Source organism: Camelus ferus, chromosome 18 (genome assembly GCF_009834535.1).
Source record: "Camelus ferus isolate YT-003-E chromosome 18, BCGSAC_Cfer_1.0, whole genome shotgun sequence".
In the NCBI taxonomy this organism is placed as follows: Eukaryota; Metazoa; Chordata; class Mammalia; order Artiodactyla; family Camelidae; genus Camelus; species Camelus ferus.
Genome location: NC_045713.1, coordinates 33,836,437 through 33,860,058, shown reverse-complemented (window position 1 = coordinate 33,860,058; position 23,622 = coordinate 33,836,437). Strand labels below are relative to the sequence as shown.

The 23,622-nt window shown below is 41.4% G+C and overlaps 1 protein-coding gene across 3 annotated transcripts in view; it reads right to left on the bottom strand.

Annotated features, from left to right (window-relative positions):
* The window catches only part of TMC7 (transmembrane channel like 7), a 48,556-nt gene that overhangs the window by 7,940 nt on the left and 16,994 nt on the right, over positions 1-23,622 (bottom strand). For all 3 annotated transcript variants that reach the window (XM_032460955.1, XM_032460956.1, XM_032460957.1), the window contains 10 exons: positions 21,050-21,217; positions 17,192-17,274; positions 12,956-13,101; positions 9,591-9,738; positions 8,525-8,698; positions 6,995-7,152; positions 4,610-4,727; positions 4,212-4,309; positions 2,365-2,551; positions 15-145 (listed from right to left, as the gene is read on the bottom strand). In XM_032460955.1, coding sequence (XP_032316846.1) covers positions 15-145; positions 2,365-2,551; positions 4,212-4,309; positions 4,610-4,727; positions 6,995-7,152; positions 8,525-8,698; positions 9,591-9,738; positions 12,956-13,101; positions 17,192-17,274; positions 21,050-21,217 — 1,411 coding nt within the window. The remainder of the gene's footprint in view (positions 1-14; positions 146-2,364; positions 2,552-4,211; positions 4,310-4,609; positions 4,728-6,994; positions 7,153-8,524; positions 8,699-9,590; positions 9,739-12,955; positions 13,102-17,191; positions 17,275-21,049; positions 21,218-23,622) is intronic.

Below are 23,622 nucleotides of genomic sequence, written 5' to 3'. Positions count from 1 at the left end.
AAAGTTGCATTTACCGTGCCATGCTGATGGTCAGAGGGATTATCGCCAAACACAGCCCAATCAGCAACACCAACAGGAAGAAGAAATTAGAATTGGACGCTCTGAACTGCCTGGGGGAGGGTCTGCAGGTATAAAGAAGACTTATCTAAGGGGAGAGGAAGAAAGAGGAAAAATTAAAGTGTGCAGCTCTCTTGAGGATAAATGAGGGCATTCATGCATTACAGTGTAAGTTGGCATAACCTTACTGGAAGGGTCGTCAGCAAAAGAGACCAAAATGAAAAAATGGGCCCAAACACATGTAGATGGATATTTACTGCTACAGTTGTTGATAACTGGGAATAACTGAAAGCAACCTAAGTAGCTACTGACGGAGTTCCTTAAGGGTTAAAGAGCATCCATACAGTGGAACCACGGAGCCCTCAGGAAAAATGAGAGAGCTTTACCTCCTCCACGGCTCTGTGAAATGAAAAGGGTAGCTTTCAAAGCTCTGTACTGTATGACCTCATTGAAGGTTTTTTGGAAGTATTTTTTAAACATTTTACTGTAAATTTCTTTTTTTTTCCAGCTTTAATGACGTATAGTTGGCAAAACTGTAAGACATTTAGAGTGTACAGTGGGATGATGTGAAAGGATGTGAAAAGTATTTATTCTCTATACAGGTTCAATATGTATTAAATGGCAAAGAAAAAGTTCCTGTGAGCTGTCTTGCATACACCAAAATGGGAGCTACTTTGAATTTTTACAAGCATATGTATTTTTCCTATATATTAAAAATATTTCCATTTTATTTTTTTCAAAGGTTGTGTGTTTGTTTTGCTTTTTTGAGGAGGGTAATTAGGTTTATTTATTTATTTAATGGAGGTACTGGGGATTGAACCCAGGATCTCGTGCATGCTAAGCATGCGCTTTACCAATGAACTATATCCTCCCTCCCTGTAAATATTTCCATTGAGGGAAAAAAGACTTAAAGGAAATATCAAGTGGGGAAGGGAGAGCGGTATGGTGACAGGCATACAGTTTCTCCTGAATATTCTAGAAAGCTGCATCACTGGGAAGGGGCATCAAGCTTGAGTGACTTCAGCAGCAGCCAGAACACCTTGTCAGCTGGAGGGCACCGAGTACTAGGGACACTTGGTGTCTTGTCTTGTTGTCTGCGGGCAGCTGGCCAGTCAGGTCTGGGGTGTTGGAACTCAGTCCAGTGCCCGCGACCCATTCCATTACCCCCACACTGTCCTTACTATGCTGCATGCTGGGAGACCACTGTCTAACCAGTATTTTCTGGAAAAAGAAAATCTTTCTATGAGCTTTCTCACCTCCATCTCTCCTTTGGTGACTTCAGCCAACTGAAGTTTCCAACAAAAGCATCGGAACATTCTTCAAAGGCTGAAACATCCGGGTACAAAGTATCACCCAATTCAAGGCCCTGCTTACTGGGTTTAGAGCTTAGGCTCTGGAGTGAGGTAAACCTGGGTTCAAATCCCTGGAGTCATTTATAAGCTGTGTGACCTTGGACCAGTTACTTAACTTCTCTGAACTTCAGCTTCCTAGTTTATAAAATATGGTTAATAACAGTACCTACTTCAAAGGGTGTAAACATTACATGATAATCCATGTAAACTGTTCATAGTGTGGGGGCACACAGTGTTGTTATCATCTGTTATTATTATTGTTATGATTATTAATACTATTATTACTTCCATTTCAGAATCCTCAGGGCTTGGCATAATAGGTGATCAATAACCGCTGGGAAAAAAAATTGTTGGGCTTATTAACAGAGGTACTTCTGCAAGAAGGGATGGAATACCTCTATGTATTGTTTAAAAGTTTAATAGTGGGCAAATAGTGCCTTTATAATAAAGAAAAAAGAAGGTCAGTTAATAAGCCCAGATAACTTAGGCATCTGCAGGGCTACTTCACCCATGAAGCATTTAGTTCAGGTGCCACTCCTAGGGCCTGGGAGCTGTTTGAGAAGCTACACAAATAATTGAAACCTGAAAACAAAGTCACCAGCTCCAAAATCCAAACAGAAAATTACAAAATTTTAATTAATAAACCTTTTGTTAAACATCACCAAAATGAATCACTGTCAACTGATCGATCAACTGCAACTCAACTCGTAAGACAGTTATGTATACAAACATTTAAATCAGAGGAGCAAAACAATTCTTAACAAAATTCTCAAAATGACAAATGTGAAAATCCATTCAAAGTCTTTTTTCTAGAATAAAAATATACGTCAAATAAGGGATGCAGTTTTCATACACCTGATAGGATGTAGGTGGGCTCCAAGCGTATGTGCGCCAGTTATCCTGCAAGATCAAGGATGGTCTGGGTTATCAACCCCTCATCCCCATCTCTCCTTACCTCTTTCACGTAAAAGATGATAATGAACTTCAAGGTTGCAATCGCAGGAAGAAGGGGTGAGAAAAAAGCTCCAATCCAGCAAATGGTTTGCCCGTAAACGATCCCCAGAACGTTATCAGGAATGGCAAACTCCTGCTGTCCCCAGCACTGAAACAGCTTCCAAGAGGAGCAGTAGGTCACCAGGATCCTGGAAACAAACGGGACAATTTCTCACCTGGGTTACCAGTGTCTGCCAAGGCCACAGAGCCACATCCACAAAGTCAGGGCCATTTCCATACATTCTTCTCATGGAAACTAGTCAGTCATATGTCTATAAGATGCAGAATATAGTGAACTCTGGAATCATTAAGACCAGAGTCTCAGATCTACAGTTTCCCAGACAAATAAAGTTAGACAAGGGTCGTTTTTCTCATCTGGAATGCGAGGGGATTATAACACAACCTACTTCATTGGGTTGGGTGACAATACTGATGTGGGCAGTCTCTGTACACTGGCTTGCCACTCAATCCAAAAAGTATTGTGCTATTGTGTATCCACACAGAAAAGGGCTTATGAGGACCCTACCACCCTGCAAGCCACTTCCTGGAATCCTAAAGCTTCCTACAGAAACCCTAGGACCAGAGGCCTCAGATAAACACACAACTGTTGACTGTAGCATCACCACATATTAGCAACATTACCGAAAACAACCCAAATGCCCATCAGGAGGGGATGCATCGACAGAGGATAAGCCGTGGATACAGTGGAATATTATACAGTCCTTAAAATGACTGAGGAAAATCCATGTGTCTGACATGGAAAGTTGTTCATGGTATTTTGTTTGTAAGGGGGAAAGAAAGCAAGCTGCAGACCAGTGTGGATGTACTGTGATCCCACTTACAAGGGAAAAAAGGACATTTCCAGTGAGACTGTGTTTACTTATACATGTATTTATGCAAGTATATGTTTTTATTTGTAAGGGCTGCTGGATCTAACCCAAAGCGTTATAGGTGGCCACCTGTAAGGAGTGGGCTGGGACTAGGGAATTAGGGATAAGATACAAAATAGAACTCACTATTCTCCAGATTTCTATATTTATTTAAATTCTAAATATTTTTTAAAAAATTTCAGCATGCACACATTCATGTCAGTAATTTTTAGAAAGGATAGTTTTTTTTTTTAATATTTACTTTTAAGGGCTTTCTGGACCTCTGGCATATGCCTAGAGAATTTGTACATGTGGGTAAAAAAGTGATTAAATGAACAGAAATTTACTTAAGGCTCAAGGAGATGCTGAGAAAAAAAAATTTTTTTTAAACAACAGCATAATAATGATAATCATGATGGAGACAGTTAATGCTAATCATGACGGTGAGATTTCTGTGGCATGAATTGTTCTTAGTACTTTTACCTGCATTTTGTCATTTAATCCTCACGACAGTACTATGAGGTGGGCATTGCTACTATCCCATTTCACAGGTTGGGAAAGAGGCACAGAGCCTAACTAACTTGCCCAGGGCCACATGACTAGGAAGTGGCAATGCCGGGACTTGAACCCAGATCGGAAAATGTGGTGTCCGCTGCAGCCTGGAGGGTCTCCACTCACAGGGCCCGTGGCTGTGCTAAGGGCAAGAAGTCACCCAACACGAGCCTCATGGAAAGCAGCACCATTTCTGCTCTTCATGCCGCCTTTCAATGGGGCACATATGGACTAGGCGGTGATGACCTGTCTGAAGGTCACCAATGGTTGTCAGAGGTTTCCGGGGAGGGTGGCATCATCCAGCACTTTGTGAAGAGCAGCTGTGATGGGAGCCTGTGGTGGGGATGAGGAAGGGGTGATCAGGATGGGGGGTACCCCTCACACTTACTTTCTAGGAAAATCCACAAAAAGTGTCACAGCCAAGATGATGATGAGGTCAAAGATCATCAGCTTGTACATTTCCTGCCCAACTTGGGTCTCCCAGCACTGAAACCACAGAGAGAAATGAGCCTGACTTGGAGGAGAGAAAGCCAGGTTTCCCCAACGCTCTTTCCAGCCCCAAATCCTGCTGCCCCCGGAGGCCATCAGCCAGCATGCCTCTGAGCCCCAGCACAGACGTTGGGTTTCAAGCCCTTAGAAGCGCCTGGTGTGCCAGACTCTGCCACACAGCAAGAAAGTGCACCAGTGGGATTCCAATCCTTGGCTGCAAGGGCTATTCTCTCGACCTTGATGCCATTACCCCAAAATGACCCACCTAGCAAGACGCTTTTATCCCCGCAGCCTCACCGGGTAGAGTTTCTGGTTGTAGCCACAGAGCTCACACGAGTAGTTGTCACAGGATGTAATCTTGGAGCCCAGGGTGAACACCAGCACACAAATGGTGGCCAGCCGCATAAAGACACACCTGCAGGAAAGACAGAGGAGGGAGGGTGAGAAGAGGAGGGTTCAGGATGGGCTGGCCCCCTGGGATGGGGCTGGGGCCCAGACATGCTGCCTTTCTCAAGAGCAAGCCCATAAGTGGGCACAGAGTTTCTGTTGGGGTGATGAGCAAGTTCTGGAAATGGACAGTGGTGATGGTGGCACAGCAATGAGGATGTACCAATGCCACTGACTGTACACTTGAAAGTGGCTAAGATGGTAAATTCCATGTTTTATATATATATATATATATTTACTGCAAATTTTTTAAATGGCAGAGAGAAAAGAAAAAAACAGATCAGAAAGCTGGGAACTCCTGAACCCATGATGATATAACTACACTCAGAACCTATATATTCCTGGAAAGAACTGAATCTTCCAAGTATCAGCTTTGAGAGATGTCTGGTATATACTGAAAAGTGAAAAAAAAAATACATTGCAGAGTTTCAGGTAGATACACTCCTACTTTTAAAAGAAAACAAAACGTGTGAAAATTGGCATGAACAACAGGAACCGTGCAGGTGAGGGCTGAGGGAGAAAACAGATTGCAGAGAAGGTGCTAATTTTTTTTCTTAAAGATGTTTTTCCTGCTGTTTGGTTTGTAAACAAAAAATGAAATAGAAACATTAAAAAGTGTGTGGGTGGTGGGGGAGCAAACCCACACCATCCACTCATTCCTCACTACTCAGCAGGTTCCTGACACCTGTGCCTCCTGATGTGTGCGAGTACCCAGCACCACCAGGGGGCTTCCCACAACCAAAAACTGAAGCGGAATCTAATACAAAGTCTGAATCTATAGTCGTTTACGGTGACAAGGGGGCACAGAAAAACAAAAGACACCATGAAAAGACAATGAACTGAATGCAAAATAGAGAACATTCTATGAGTCAAATGCCTCAGATTTCTCCCACAAGTCACTAGCATAACACAAGGGAGTGTGGGGATTCTTAAAAGAATAAAAGAGATTTAAGAGACATAATTCAACACAGCATGTGGCCTCTGTTTGAATCCTGGTTTGAACAAACCAATCGTAGAAAGCCTTCTGCAACTCCATCAGGGGACTGACTTAATTTGATGAGGTGTGATAATGGTTATGATTAAAAAAAAAAAAAAAGCTCTTGGAAGGAAAGCGAAAGCTCAGTGGTAGAGCGTGTGCTAAGCATGCACAAATTCCTGGGTTCAATCTCCAGTACCTTCAGTTAAAAAAAAAAATTCCTTGTCACTTAGAGATATACTTGTGTTTACAGGTGAAATGGCACATGGCCTGAGATTTGAAATAATCCAGCAGGGTAGGGGAAACACATAGAAGCCAAGACTAACAAAATGCTGGTAAATAGTTGAAACTAAATGATGGGCACACATGGGGGTTTAGCAGATCGTCCTGTCTGAAAATTTCCAAAATAAAAAGATTTTTTAAAAAAAGATGCAAATGCCATCTGAGGCATCTGAGCAGCAGAAAGAAATCACTCTAGGAGGTTCACACAGTCCCCACCTGGTCCTCCTTAACTCACGTGTATTACTCCCCAGGCCCGGCTTTACACCTGTCATTTCTTTATTTTTTATTTTTATGAAAACTGAGTATTTATTTAGTATGAGAACAAATTGTAAAAAGTCACCTGCAGCACACGGTCAGGGACTGGGCCACATTTCCTCGGAACTCACCTGAGCCAAAGCCTCAGGTTCCTACTGCAAGTCCCCACTGGAACTCTCCTCCCACGGCCCACTCGTGGAGGTAGTGGGGTGGAACTGTGGTGGGGTGAAGCCACCCTTAGGCAGTGGCAGACGAATACCTTGTTGGATGACAAACACTCTACTGAGTAGGAAAATTCTAAGATATTTTCCATGCAACTCCCAGAGTTGTCCCATAGGACTGAGCCCCATTTGCAACTCGGCCCCAAATAACATGCCCTTTTCCAGCTGCCTTCCCTTCTCTCTCTCACTTCCTCAGTTCCCTGCTGGTATACACTTGTCCTTTCTAACATCTTCAGAGAAACACCTCCTTCACGGGCCCCACCCTACGCCCTCAGCTGTCAATGTGCTAATACAGGAACCAAAAATATACCACTGCTGAGTGGACACTCCAGTCAAAGAGAGCTCATTGCATGAGCAAACTCTGATTCATTCATGGAGGCTGCCTGGAGGCTGAAGAGGATTCTTGGCTCAGCAGGAAAAGGTGCCACAGTTCATTAGCAATGTCTGCCACAGGCAGGGGAGGGGTCAAGTCGCGACCTGCTTGGCAAGTCTAGGCATTACCTAAGGATTGTCAGCCGGATCTCAAATCCTGGAGAATAATCCTCATAGTGGATAATCTTGGCAAAGATCGTTGGGGTGATAAAATTGGCCAGCGTGATCACAACAGAAGGCAGGTACAGTATCAGGAGGTTCTCTCCAAAAACCATCCTGTCAATTTCCTAGAAAAATAACAAAACCGGTCAGGAGTATAGTAGGTTGCATCACAAATGAAGTGCCCTTAAAAGAACTCAGTTATGAGGGGGAAGGTGTAGCTCAGTGGTAGAGTGCCTGCCTAGCATGCACGAAGTCCTGGGTTTGATCCCCAGTACGTCCATTAAAAAAGATACATGAATTAAAGAACCCACTTACCTCCCCTCCCAAAAAGCAACAAACTCAATTATATACCAGGGAGGGTACAGCTCAGTGGTAGAGCGCATGCCTAGCATGTGCAAGGTCCTGGGTTCAATCCTCAGCACCTCCATTAATAAATAAATAAAAATCTAATTATCCCCCTCCCAAATAAATACAATTACATTAAAAAAAATTTTTAAAAAGAACTCTACTATACATATGTCAAGTCATTATGCTGGACACTTAACACTTATACAATATTGTATGTCAATTTTATCTCAATAAAACTAGAAGGGGAAAAAAGAACTATACATATTTAAAGCAAACAAAGCACTTCATTCAACACGGCGCATAAAAATAAGCCATCTCCTTCCTTGGGTGTTCAAACAGAGGAGCCATGATCTAGTACCACACTGGAAGAAAAATGAGCTCTATTTATTACAGGGAAGTATAAAAAATCCATGCATTCTGTATCAATGGGCAATTTAAAGCATTTTCAAGGCTGTAGCACTAATTGACTTGGAATAGCCATTCTTTCCTTCTTTCCTAATAATAGACTAGTTAGTCACATCATATACATCTGGTGTAAAACTAAATTTTCCTGGCCTCCCTTGTAGCTAGGTACAGCCGTCTGACTAAATTCTGGCCAAAGGGATGCAAGAGGAAGTTTTAAGTGCAACCTCCAAGTCATGCCCTTGAAGGAAGGGGTGTGCCCTCGCCACCTCCTTCCCACTGGATACAATGTGAACATAGTGAGCTATCCCGCACCATACAGAAGGCAGCCACGTCCTAGGGATGGCAGAGCTACAAGATGGAAGGAACCTGGGCCCCTGATGACTGATTTCACAAAGCAGAGCCACTTGGATTTTTAAAACCACTGTTATTTCAGGTAAACCAAGGCCCCAGCTAGTAAGCAGTGCAGTTGCAGATTAAATCCAGGCATTCCAGCCTGGATTTCAATGTTGTCAATTCCAGGAGGAGTCGTTATCCCAAACACTCTATTTTAGATGGGTTTTTTTTTCTATTAAAGGTGGAAATTAGTCACTCTGATTTTAAGTTCTCTGTCCTATCAGCCAAACTTATATCCCCATATGTAAAATAGAATGATGACAGTATCTTGTCTCAGAGGTTTGCAATACACTTAGCATACATAAAGTCCAACCGGAGTGAAAGTTAAATTGACCTTCACGGAGCGCTTACTTTTTTCATGTGTTCTTGTGAGAATATAGTTGCTCTATAGATTGCATAAAAGCATGCCGCTAAAACGGCCAGCACAATGCAGTTCAAAACCAGCCGCAAAGAGTAAATCCGTATCGTTTCTTCTGAGGTCCTTTCTGCTATTTTCTGCCGTATTCTTTCTTCCTCCAGATCTGCCTGAGAACCAAAGAAAACTCACTTGTGAGCACTCGGATGAAGGGATATTCGGGGCTGGAAACTGACTCATCATCATCCCCTCCCTCTCCATCTTTAAACTTTCCTTAAATATTCATCTCCCCCAAGATACCTTCTCAGATCAAGCCCAACTAGTTTCCATGTCTACTGCAGGCCTGAGTCAGGGCAGGATCTCCCATTTAAGGCTGCAATTAGGCTTTGTAATAAATGTGAAAACAGAACTAGAACCTACTCATAACATTACTCATATGAAGTATGTGCATTTCTTTAAACAAATGATGCATTTGATTTGATTCCTTCCATCTCACTTTATTAAGCTTTTGATACAATCGCCTCCTCCTCTTTTTATGGGCAGGTTTGATCGAGATGCTTTTTGCATGGAAAAGAATATGAAAACGAGTACATGCATGTATATGGATGACTGAAACATTACGCTGCACATGAGAAGTTGACGCAACATGGTAAACTGACTAGACTTCAATTAAAAGAAAAGATGCTAGTTATTACTCCTTTTCTCCTTATTAATTTGGAAATCCTACTTTTTCATGTTCTGTCCACTCCACCTTGCATCATAGCATCCCCTCTTAGTCCTGTTTCTCCTGATTTAAGTGATGTTTATAACAGGTTCTCATCAGGTGGAGAAATAACAGGATAAGGTGTCGGCAGGGGGAAGCCACCACCTCTCTTCCTGGCCCCAGTTCACCAGCTCCACTGTTTGGGCCTAAGGTAATCAGCCCCAGGAAGCCATTCTCTGCAAAGAGCTCTTGACAACTCCACAGGGGAAATGGGCTAAGCATGGGGCGGGGGACACGGCCTGGTTCCTCTGCAAGCTGCAACCCCTGCCTCCCGCTGAGGGAGATCCCGCGGCACTCACCCGGAGCTCGTAGCGCAGGCTGCTGTGCTTCAGCTCCGCCATGCTGCGGTTGGTGATGCAGAAGTCCCAGCCAGCAAAGATCTTGTTGCAGTAACTCTGGAAGTGTTCCTCGCTCCGGATCAGGTTGATTTTGAACCCTTCCACCGACCTGACCCCAAAACACGATTGGCCTTCTTATAAGAACAACAACAAAATACAGGCCCATGGTTTGGCTTTGTCTAAAATAAAAGTTACACATGGCTGCATCTTCCACCCATTTTGACATGCATGGTCAAGTTTTGAACAGCTCTAAATACGTGGCAGCTAACCAGGCATCTCATTGCTGACAACCGTCTCCTTTCATCCATTCAGTGGCTTCTTTCACAGTTGGAATAAAATCCAAAGTCTTTTAACACAGCCTAAGAGGCCCCATATGACCATGCATAGTGCCATCTTTCCTTCCATAGGGCCACTCTGCTATAATGACAATGGCTTTTTAACCTTTCCATAAACACACAAATCTCCCACCCCTGCCTCAGGGCCTTTGCACTTGCAGCTCTCTGCCTTCTCTGCTTCCCAGGGCTGCCTCCTCCTTATTCCTCAGGTTTCACTCAAATATCCCCTCCATGGATTCCGCACCACCCCATCTAAATTTGTAACTCCTCCTTGGAGTCAATTTCTTGAATTTCCTTCACAGCAATGAAACTACGCTGCAATCATCTTATATATGTGTTTACTGCTTGTAGCTCCTTCATGACTAAATGTTAAATTACTTGAGGGCAGATACCCTGGCTGTCTTGCCACCTTAACATCTGGAATGCCTGGATATAAATACGGCCACTATTCAATTAATGGATAAATGTGAGAATAAATGACTTAAATAGTAAAATAACCAAATACTTAGTGAGCACCTCTTTAGGTCAGTTGCAACTCTGTTGTACAAGTTCATAATCATTACTCACTCAAATGCTTTCATGGAAAAAAACACACTCTGGCACTTGATATAAAAACATCAAATGCCACATACTCTGTAGACAAACCAGGGTATTTTTAGGATTTGCTACTGAGTTGTAGAGACAATAAAAGTGGAAGGAATTATAGCAGTCAGTCCTGATGCAAAAGGTTCACAGCAAAAATATTTATATCAGAACCACCTGGGGGGCTTTGCCAAAATGCCAACTCCCAGGTGGTCTCACATCCTGAGATTTCTTATTCAGCAGGTCTCATGGATGGGGGTCTAGAAATACATTATTGATAAAGCTCCATGGTGATTCTAAGGTCCCACCCCAGGTGAATGGTCTGATTTAGATCAGACCTACATTTTACAGATGAGAAAACGAAGATCCAGAGAAGGGAAAATGATTCCCCTAGATGCAGAGAGCTAGTAGTGGAACTGGGGCTACTGTGAGGATGATGATGATGATTTTAATTTAAAAAATGTCTACAAGGCACCAGGCCTAGTACTGAGGTCTTTACCTGCCTCGTTCCAGTTAATGCATCCATTAACCCTTCTAGGCGTGTGCATTTCACAGATGAAGAAAATGGGGTTCAAAGAGGTAAAGTGACAGTTGGATCTTGGTCTCTGGACCCCACAGTCCACCCTCTTTGCCACACTGAAGCACCTCCTCCTCCCTGGATAGGCCGCTCCCCATTACATCACACCCACCCTTCCTCCAGTCGTTCCCACAAAGCAGTCAGGGCCCTGAGGTGATGGAGCTCAGGCAAGGTCCGGAGATGGATCCACTGCTCGGCTAATAAAGCTTATTTCTTCTTCAGGGCCTCTTCCAAGGCCCTGGGAGCGCCTCTAGGAATGTGTTCTTATGGCCTTGTTTTTATTTTTTATAATTTACAGAAGATACTTTCATACTCTTTGTCTTAAAGAGGGTCATTCCATATTGCCTAAGCTGCAGGTCCATAACACTTGGATCTGCCCCTGCCAGGAGCACAGAACAGCAAAGCCAGAGCCCCAGTCAACCAACATTTCCTTACCAAGCATCTCTCTGCCCTCAAAATAAGCTATTGTTCCCGCCTGTCAGTATGCTTCATGTGGGGGATGGACACACATCAGTTAATTTTCATCTCATAGATTCTGACTCGATATGAGTGCCCAGCTGGGCTCTGGGCTTCTCTCTGTGGTGGTGAACCCTGGTCCCCATGGAGGACAAACTCAGACCCCAACAACCTGGTCCCTCCTACACCCTTGATAAGGAGCTTCACAGCTCCGTGGCTTACAGCACTGCCTGAGCTCTCATAGGAGCAACCAAGTAGGTAAGAGAGGTGTCCATCCAAGCAATCTTCTTGGGGCAGGCAGAGACAGGAAACTGTCCATTAGAAATTGGTGGTTCTCCTTCCACAGTACAGTGCTAGTGGGAAGTGGCACCAGCCAAGGACAACATTTCCCAGCCTTCTCCGCAGTTAGCTATGGCCATGTGACCATCTGTAGCCAATGGACTATGAGTGATGTGCATCACTTCCAGGCCGAGCCCATAAATACCCTCCATGTGATACTCCTCCAAGGTCGTTTTCCCTTCCAGCCCTCCAGAGGAACATCAAAGCCACATGCTGAAGATGGCTAAGCTTCAGTCAACCTGAGTTCCAGAAGGACTGAGAAGAAGCCTTCCACACTAGCCTGTGACCCACTAAGAACTTCACGTAAGATACACAACTTCCATCAATTATGTTGGACCATTGTACTTTTGGGGACAGTTGTTTGTTAACGTAATTAATATTCTTCACCTTTCTTGAGAATTGGCATCGCCCACTAAAACACTTGTCTACCATGGGAAATGCTATGTTCTCACAGGACCCTAACTCACTGGCCACAATTGGAGAGTCGGGGTTGGGTACCTCAATGAAGCAGAGCCAGCAAGTCTCTTTGAAGGATTTCTGAACCTGTGACCCTGGGATTCCACAATAAGGAAGCTGCCACCAGAGAGGAAGGAACCCTTGCTTTGGGTTGTTTTGAAGCCATACCTATATCCTTGTCCTTACTGTAATCTGGAGTTTCCTCCCTTCCTTGTTTCTCTCAGCCACTCAATTCCCCTTCACCCCAGTTAGTCATAGTTGGGTTTCTGCCATTTGCAACCCAGTAGAGACCTGGTCTGCATACACACCAGATCAAAAATAAGGTTGGAGAATGGTACTGACAAAGGTGTTCAATGATGATCGATTGAAGATTCCAGGTTGCTACTCCAGCTCCCAAATGCTGGCCTCCCTTTCCTCCAGGTCTCCACAGCCTCCAACACACCCACAAACCTTCCTCCACAAAGCCTACCCCCGGACTCTACTCATCCTTTGGGCAATGGCTCCTGGAGTCCATGGACCTCCAACAGACTCCAGCCATCAAGAGTAATCCAAAGAGAACACAGTGACAAAATTAACTTTACCTTTTCACTATCCAGAGAAGACTCAGGGCCAGGTAGGCAACTGTGCTTAACAAATAAGCCAGAGGCAGATCATAGATGAAGTTCTGAAATTTCACCCCATCAATGGTGTAATGTCCATAGAAGAGGCAGGTATCCTCCAAGAAACCCTGAAACAAAGCCAAGGGCATGAGGTCAGACTGGTTGACTGCAAGGAACCAGGAGATCAGTCTCTGCCTCAAGGAATTCACATTCCAGTGTCATTGTTCATCCCTGAATTCCCAGAGACTGGGAAAATTCCAGAGGTATACAGGGTGCCCAGTTAGTGTTTGGGGAATAAAGCACAGAAAAAGCCTGAGTGTTAAAAATATACAGGTGTACAATCCAAAAATAAAACTGAGGAAACAATTCCATGAGCAATAACAGCAAAAATAGTAACATACTTAGGAACAAATTTAACAAATGAAGTATAAATCTTTATATTCTTGGAACTATAAAACATTGTTTAAAAAAATTAAAGAAGATCTTAATGAATAGAAGAATATCCATGTTCATGGATCAGGAGATCCATGGCAACACTGCCCAAAGTGATGTACAAAAGCAACACATCCCTATTAGGTGCCTAGCTGGCTTCTTGGTAAAACTGACAAGATAATCCTAAAATTCGCATGGAATTGCAAGAGACTCAGAATAGCCAAAATAACCTCAAAGAAGAAGAGAGTTGAGGACTCACACATCCCAGTTTCAAAACTTACTAAAAAACAACAGTAATCAAGACACTGTGGGCCTAGCATTAAGAATAGACATACAGATCAATGGAATAGAACTGAGTCCAAATATAAACCCATACATCTATGATCAACTGATTTTTAATAAGGGGGAAAAAAGAAAGTTTTCAAGAAACGGTACTGAGACAACTGGACAGCCATGTGCAAAAATAAGTAAATAAATAAATGAAGTTGAGCCCCTCCTGTATACCATATATAACTTTTAACTTAAAATGGATCAAAGATCTAAACGTAAGAGCTAAAGCTACAAAACTCTTAGAAGACAGTTAAATCTTTATGACCTTGGATTTGGCAATGGATTCTTAGATATGACACCAAAAGCGCAAGCAACAAGAGAAAAAATAAACTGGACTTCATCAAAATTGAAAACCTCTGTGCTTCAAAGAACACTATCAAAAATGTAAAAAGACAATACAGAGAATGGGAGAAAATACTTGGAAAGCATACATGTGATCAGTACTTGTATCTAGAATATAGAAAAATTCTTATAACTCAACACTAAAAAGATGGATAATCCAATTAAAAATGGAAAGGAGATCCAAATAGACACTTATTCAAAGAAGATAAACAAAAGGCCAATAAGCACATGAAAAGATGCTCAACATCTTTAGTCATTAGGAAACGCAAATGAAAACCACAAAGTAATTCTACTGCACACAAACTAGGGTGGCTATAATTAAAAAGTCAGGTAACAGCAAGTACAAACAGGGATGTGCAGACATCAGAAAATTCATACATTGCTGGTGAGAAGGTAAAATGATGCAGTCACTTTGGAACAGTCTGGCAGGTCCTCAAAAAGTTAAACATAGGGTTACCATTTGACCCAGTGATTCTACTCTTAGGCCTATACCCCAAAGAACTGAAAAGATGTCCACACAAGATCTCGTACGTGAATGGTCTTAGCAGCATTATTCATAACAGCCAAAAGGTGAAAACAACCCAAATGTCCGTCATGAATTTATAAACAAATGTAATGTTTCCACACAATGAAATCTTATTTGGCTATAACAAGCAATCAAAGACTGACAGAAGCTCCAACAATGGATGAACCTTAAAAACATGCTAAGTGAAAGAAGCCAGAGATAAAAAAAAATACACATACTATTTGATCCCTTTTATACGAAGTCTCATGAATAAGCATTTCATAAAGATACAAAGTATATTCGTGGTTGCTTAGCACTGACTAGGGGAATTCGTAGGTGACAGTTAAAGGATACAGGGTTTCTTTCTGAGGTGATGAAAATGTTCTAGAATTGATTGTGGTAATGGCTGCACAACTCTGTGAACAGACTAGAAACCACTGACTTGGGACACTCTAAATGGTGAACTGAATGTTATGTGAATTGTATCTCAATAAAACCATGACCAGGACAAAACAAAACAAAACAACAAACAAACAGACAAAACCCCCCAAAGGTGCCCCATCTGAAAATATAGCAGAGAAAAGTCTGTGACTTCTTATGGTGGGAATAACTGAACACTCAAACTCCCCCTTGGATAGCAAGGATAGAACATTCTAGGAAAGTGAGGAAGGGAACATATTCAGAGAGCAGAAACAGTATAATTAATACCTGGAGGTTCACTATAGCATTGCTCGTAAATTGTTTATATAATTGTTTATAACGAGGGGACATGGAAGCAATCTGAATGTCCATCAATAAGGGACTGGCTAAGTCATAAAAAAATCCATATTATAAAATATTAAGAAGACCGTGTAAGTGCATGAGAAAGGATGAGAAAGCTATGAGCCATGGTGTTAAAGGTTTGGTGGTCTCTGAGAAGAGGTACTTCATTTTTTACTCTAGTATTTATGATAACCATGTATTCTTAGACTGAGTAGTTAAGTACAGTTTTTAGGAGGAAAAAAAAAAAGTAGAAACAGAAAACTCTATCTTCTCTTTAACTCTCCCGTAGGCAAGACACACAGGCCATTCAAGGCTTGCCCAACTACACAAAACCTGTTTCTACTGCCCTAGCTTGGGATCAGGGTTGTCATCAATCTCTCCCATGAAATAATGTAACATCACAGGACAAAGGTCCACTGGGTCTGGTAAATAATTTCTTGGATTTGATCATGAGTTTGGCCCAGTTGTTTTCAGCAAAGACAAGCCACTGCTTAATCTCTCTGGCCGTCTCCCTCTTGGGCTTATTTAAATTTAAATTTAAATTTATATGTGACCTGATAAAGGTATTAGCTAAAACTACTGCAGTAGTCATATTATAATATATACACCCATCAAACCAACAGGTGTACACCTCAAATGTATACAACATTATATGTCAATCGTATCTCAATTTTAAAAAAAGCCACATAAGACTGCTACGTGCTTACTATGTTGAGAACCAGTGCTTTCAGTGAATAAATGTGGTGGGCATACGGGAATGCATTAATGAAGGTTTTGAAAACACAGGAAAAAAGATGGTTATAAGAGTGTTACTTGCTCAGTATGTTCAGAATACTTTCTTTTAAATCAACGCATGGGATGTCAATGCTGTAATGTGTGTAGAAAAGTTTTAATAATTCAGCGTGACAGAGAAGTGTGTAAGATTGCTACATACTTGCAACCCACACGGAGAACTCTGGTATTTCCATGAATGGATGTGACAGTCACTTTGTAATACATGTAGAAATGCGGCATTTGCTTGCAACAGCGAAAAACACTGGTCAGTGAATGGATGTTCTGCTCATTCTATATAATACATGAAGATAAATGTTTAAACACACATGAAAAATATTTGTCAGTTTACTACTTGCTTGCCATGGTGAGAACAGTAATATTACAGGGAATGTATGTGATGGCCATTCAGTAATGCAGGTAGTATGGTTTTAAAAACACATATTAAAAAGAAATTGAAATTTAAGAATATGAAAACAAATGTATGTATGTATATGCATGACTGGGACACTGTGCTGTACACCAGAAATTGACACATTATAACTGACTGTACTTAAATTTAAAAAAAAAGGAATTTAAATCAATAACAATAAAATTAAATTAAAATCCAGTTTCTTGGTCAGATTAGCCACATTTCAAGTGCTCAAGAGTTAGTGGCTATCGAATATCACAGCACAGATCCAGAACATTCTCATCACTGTAGAAAATTCATTCTTCGGGACAGGTCTGTTCTTTTATCATATGTAGTTTATTGAACATTTATGATCGAATGCATCTAAATCTCCTATAAAATCTTTCTTACGACAAAGAAGATTATAGTGTGTGGAGACCTACGAGGAGAAACTTCTCTGGTGGGATGTGATCTAAAGAAACTGGGGCTACAAAGTGTTCTGCGATTTGCTCCCACTTTGCTCTCATTAGCGTATGACCTCGGGTGAGTCACAATTTCTTTTACTGGGACTTATGTCAACCCTTGTGTTTGGCTCTTACTGCAGACGTTCAGGAACCTGGTCTTTCAATTAATCTATTTTCAGTGTATTTGAGGGTCCAAATCCAGAATTATGTTAAATACTTACAGTGCCAGAAAGTAAGTCTATGATATAACTGTAAAAGTAAATGAGTCCAGAACTACTTATTGGATATACTGTGCATTGAATATCTGCAAAACACAAAAACAAGAACATCAGTGGAAATAGTGTTACAGTCTCTAAAACTTGTCTGTCATAATTTGTGCACATATGCATGTCTATGTATACACATTTAGATGTCACATACAATTTGTGTATGGATGTGTTTGTGAACATGTGATCTTCCACGTGCAGTCTAAACCCCAGTGCACCAAGTACAGCAGCATTTTCCCCTTTCACTATTCTCCCTAAGCATTTGGGGAATATATGTTTTTTTTTATACATTTTAGATATGGGTCCACTTACAGTACACGTTTTTGGCTTGTATTGGTATTTTTATGTTTTGGGATTCATATTTGCACATGTTTTGGAGGCTGTGTTAGATATAATGATTATGCCATTTTTAAGCACATCCAGTTTTCAAAGATCTCCACATGTGTGCAAATTTAACAAACAGTTTTACTTTAAAAATATACATATTTACCTATGTATAACTGACCAAGAAATTTTTTGAGTATCAACTTTAGTGACATTACATTATGCTTGAACAACTAATTCACTTCCTCTGTATCAGTCAGCTATTGCTGTGTAACAAATAACCTCAAAAATCTCAATGACTTAACCTCCAAACCTTTACTTCCTCCCTCATGGAGCCACAGTTTGAATTCATTCAGATGACTGAGGCTAAGCCAGGATGCACTCCAGGCTCCCAGATAAGCTGATGTCTGCTCTACATGACTTCACTCTGGGACCAGGCTGAAGAGGCAATGGCTACCTGGGGGATGATCTCCTCACGGTTCTTCTCATAAGACAAGACAACCACACAAACCCATTTCAAGCTACTATTCCACTAGACAAAACAAGTCATATGGCCAAGTGCAGTATCAATGGGGGCAGAAAGTATTCTCTGCCTACAGTGCAAAGCTTTGCAAAGTCACAACTATAGGGGAATGACACACTAGGGAAAATAATCCAATTTACCACCCCCTCTCTGAGCCTCACTTTTCTTTTCCCTTTGTTAAAATAAGAGAGTTGAACCAGTTCCCCCCAGGGTAATTCCAGCTCTGCCATTTTATAATGGCACATGTGTTCTAATGTGTGTTTGCTTAGTCACTCAACAAACATTCCTTATTCACAGTGCATCAGGTAGCTGCTGGAGATAAAAGGATGAGGAAGGAGCAGTTCCTGCCTTTGAAAAACTCACCATCAAGTGAGGAGTGAGGTTTATATAAGGTGTTCAAATGGTTGTATGAACATAGTATTAGAGGCAGAGAGGAGGGAGACAGTCATTCTATTTGGAGCGGAGTCAGGGAGATGGAATGAAACGACTGGCACTCCACTCCTCACTCACTGCCCTCAAGCCTAGAGGTTGACAAACTATGGCACTCAGGCCAATCTGGCCAGTTGCCTGTTTTTGTCAATACAGTGCTATCAGTAGGCAGCCATGACCATTCAGGACATTTGTTCATGGTCACTTCTGCGCCACCACAGCAGTGCTGAATAGCTGCAACAGAAACCACACGGCCTGCCAAGACTAAAACACTTGCATCTAGCCCTTTTCAGGAAGTTTGCTCACCAGCCACTCCAGGCTTTTTGTTTCTCTAATATGCTGAGTTATTCCCAGCTGTGAACCTTTGCAGGTGCTGTTCCCCTGCATGAAGATGCTTCCCCAAGCTCTCCAGCAGCTGCCTTCTCCTTGCCCTCCTGGGCTCGCCTTTTATGTCCCCACCTTCCCAGAGGGCTTGGGAGACCCCTCAGCTTCCAGTGTCCTGGTGTCCGATCTCTCAGCACCTTGACCCTTCCCTCTCCCCACAGCCAAATTCATACCTTACACATCTCTTCGTGTGGTCCCTTCCTAACACCCATCCCCGCTCCAGCGCATCAACGCTGTGCATGCAGGTGTGGTGCTCCCTGCTGTAGCCCCAGGCCTGGCTCAGGGCCCGGTGCATGGCAGGTGCTCAATAAACACTTGTGGAAGGAATGAAGAAGGGAAGGAAGGTGAGAGCAGGAAAAGAGGGACTTCTGAGCCTTTCTTTAAGGGACAAAATTTATTAAGTTAAGAGAAAAAAAAGTATGCGCAGGAGAAGGACAGTCAGAGGAAATAATGAGGAAAAAGAAGAGATGCGTGGTGTGCACGCCCAGAGTCCAGCTCCATCTTCCCGAAGAGGGCAGCCTCCCTCCACCCAAGGCCCTGCTCACGGCTGAAGGGAGAATTGAACAGGCAGTGGCCAGTGAGACAAAATGATATTCAGTTCTTCCAGAAGGAAATACTGCTAAAAATAACCCCACAAAAAAACAGCTGCCATTTATTGAGTACTTTCCTTGGGCAAAGCACCCTATTATCTTATTTAATACTCATTTTAAAACTATGAGTATTGTTTAAACGATCACTACTTATACTTTTAAATTTTCTGCACTGAATAATATAGAATTTATATTATTTTCAATTATTTATAATTTAAATAATAAGTCTTTATTTTTAGTGAGCTAAGTATTAAATAGAATGGCATTATCTGAATAATGAAACAACTGTCTCACTATTTAAATGATCACCTTCATGCTACAGATAAGGAAAATGAGGCTCAGAAAGTCTAATCAGAAAATATGTATGTATACACATGACTGGGACATTGTCCTGTACACCAGAAATTGACACATTATAACTGATGGTACTTCAATTAAAATAAAAGAAAAAGGAAAAAAGAAAGTCTAATCAAGAGCTGGGCCTTGAATGACTGGGACATTGTGCTGTACACCAGAAACTGACACATTGTAACTGACCAGACTTCAAAAACAAATTTTTTTTAAAGAGCTGGGTTGTGAAACTGAACCCAGCATCTTCACATAGCAGCAGGTGCTTTTTATCTGTATAATGGACATATTAGAAAATAAAAATGCAGCATCTGGCATACAGTAGGCACTCAAAGTCAGGGTTCATACATTATTCTTACTTGATTTTTAAGTGTGGTTGAATTAAAACAAAAACAAGTATGAGGAGGAATGTTTAGGGCCACTGAAATGACTGTAATGAGGGGTTCTTCTGGGGAGTGGAGTTATGTGAAGGAAGCACGAGGTCTCCACTTCTAGCACAGAGCCTGGTACTAGAGGGTATCCAATGAATGTCTCCGCAATGACAGAAACTCTCACCATTTGAATAAACGGGATGCCCGGAAGATCTGACTTATGTTGAAAATGCAGCAAGAAAACAGATCCAGCACCTGTCCTAGTGTCTGGCAGATGACTAGTGTTTAATAAATGGAGGCCTGAGCATCACCATTATTGGAGATTAAAGCCTTGAAATAAAGTCACTGGAGTAGATTATCTTATATTTACTAAATATTCCACTTTCCTACCCTGCACTGCTTCTCCCAAATGCCTTGCTGAACCCAGGACTGGCGAGTGACCTCCTTTCGCTAATAAGATGTGGCAGGAAGGTTGTATGTCATCTCCAGGCAGAAATTTTAGGAGCCAGCACATTTGCCATGGCTCTGTTTCCTTTGGACACAGTGACTGTCAATGGTCCAGAAAGAGGCTGTTCCATCAGCCTGGGCTCCAGAGTGAAGACAACACAGAACAAAGCTACTAGCAAACAGTGATGGACATACACTTGTGAGTAAGAAAGAAACCTTTGTGGTTATTGAGTGCTGAGAGTTATGCGGTCATCTGTTTCTGCAGCATTATCTAGCCTATCCTGACTAATACAGTTGCCCAAGACTTAGAATATAAACATTCCTAGAGAAAGTAGCGTTGCAGCTAGGTACACAATGAAAAGAACACTTTCCGTGGTAAACCAGGTGTCAGACTCACCCATGCCTTTGGATGGAATGAGCACAAAGCTGCTGTTGGTGATCTTGTATCTGGTGAGCAAGACTGGGAGCAAAACCAGCATAAAGATGATCAAAAATATCACCAAATTCAGCAACACCAAAAACCGTAAGAAAGAGAAGTAGGACTGAATCCCAGTGCCAAACTTCCCTAGAAAAAAGAAATACAGATATCATTGACCGGGAGTATTGACCCAGGACCCACTGTAGATTGAATCAGCCACTGACGGCTGAACTGAGTTTGGAGTCTTGGTGCTGGAGGAAAAAGAACCATTTTATATTTTCTACTGTTGGCTTTAAGGCTCCACTTCCTAGTGGTTTAAACTTTCACATGTAAATCTACAATTAATCTTAGTCATGTGAGATTATATGAGGGAGGGCTCCATATTTATATTTTCTCAGGAAAAGCTAATTGACTCAGCACCATTTATTGAGAAGGCTATCATTTCCCCAGTGAATTGCAGGAGTGAATTGACTATGTATTTATGGGCCTGGTTCTGAATTCTCTGTTCTGTTCTGTTCTAATGGTCTATTTGTCTATTTGTCTATCCTTGCACCAGGACCTGACTGTATCATTATTGTAGACTTATAATAATACTTGATATATGGTGTGCTAAGTCTTTAGGCTTTGTTCTTCCTCAGGCATCCTTGGTCCTCTGCACTTCTGTATAAATTTTAGAAGCAGCAAATTAGTTTTCACAAACACACACACACACACACACACACACACACACACACATGAAATCTGCCGAGATTCTGATTGGGATTACATGGAATATACAGGTTAATTTGAGGACAAGTGACATCTTTACAATACTGAGTCTTTGATCCATAAAACATGATATATTTAGGTTCTTTAATTTCTTTCAACAGTATTTTATAGTTTTCTGTGCAGAATTATTACACATAGTTCTTTAGATGTATTCCTAAGTATATTGATGCTATTGTGAATTGCACTATTTATTTTTAAAATTTATTATGTATTTTTTATTTGGGGGACAGGGAGGTAATTAGGTTTCTATTTTCTTATTTATTTTTCATGGAGGTACTGAGGATTGAACCCAGGACCTTGTGCATGCTAGGCACACACTCTACCACTGAGCTATACCATCCCCCCATTGTATCATTTATTTTTTTAATGTTTGTTACTGGTATGTAGAAATACAGGTGATTTTATATAGAGATCTTACATCTAGCAACCTTGCTAAATTCACATAGGAACCCTAATAGTTTCTTTTCTGTTTTCTACAAACAAATCATATCTGCAAAAAAAAGATCCTATTTCTTCCTTTCTGGTCATTACCCATTTTCCCCATCATTGTACCCTGGCTAGGATTTCCACGATGATGCTGAATAGAACTGTGACAATTAGCAGCCTTTTCCTCATTCTCAATCTCAGGGGAAAAGCTTTTAATATTTCATCATTAAGTATGATGCTTGCTGCAGAATTTCTATATACATATATTTTTTTTCTTGTCAGATTAAGAAAGTTCTCATCTATTTCTTATTTGTCAAGAATGAAAATTGAATTTTATCAATGCTTTCTCTGCATCTGTTGGGATAATCATATCATTATTCTGTTAAGGTGGTGAATTACATTAGTTCATTTTCAAATAGAAAACAAACCTTCTACCAGATAATGATTAAATTATAAGCACAGCCATAAAGCATTCAAAGAATAAGGGTGTCTGCTTGTTCATGATGTGGGCAAAGAGCTTATATTCTGAGACTGAAAATATGAGACCCACAATCTTTGCTTCTCTCCTTGCCGGAGCTAAGGAGATTAACTTAACAAACCTTCACTTCCTGCCAGATGAGTACATAGCCAGCCAAGAAATCTCAGGAGTGGAGTCACTGAAGAGAAAATCAAAGCCCAGTTCCACAGGGAGACACTGCTCTCCAAGCCACTTCATGAATGAAAATCTCCCGAAAGCCCATCACTTAATGGGAGAGGAAGCCGGGCATGGCACCTAAAACCTTGGGCTCTGAAGCTTGGCTGCCTGGGTTCCAATTCTGGGTCTGCCTTGTCCTAGTCAATGAACTTGGATACATATTTTAACCTCTCAGAGCCATGCAAGTGACGAACACCTATGTGAAAGGTTCTTGTGAGGATTAACTGAGATCATATGAGTAAAACGTTTCACACAATGCCTGGTTCACACTGAAGGCTCAATAAGGGTTAGTTTTTTATTCTTTTTTGCTCCAAACATGATGTTCACTTAAACCTCTAAAGTGGATGGTTAAAATTCTAAGTTTCTAGTGAAACCCCTTGGAAATATGTTTACACTCTCCCAATAAAACAACAATTAGAATAGTTCATTGAGTAGATTTTACCAATGGAATTTTATAGGTTTTAAAATGATAATAATGGAGACAGTCATTTCTTCCATTCACCCTCTCATGTTCCTTGCAAACATCACATTTCCATTTTAGCAGTTTTGAGGAGATGCTTGTCAGCTGTTCTGCTTCATGGTGGAAACTATATAATCCTAAAAGGTATTCTCCCCCGGCTCTGCTACGTCACCCAAATGTTCAAATGTTTTTTTCTAATTTTAT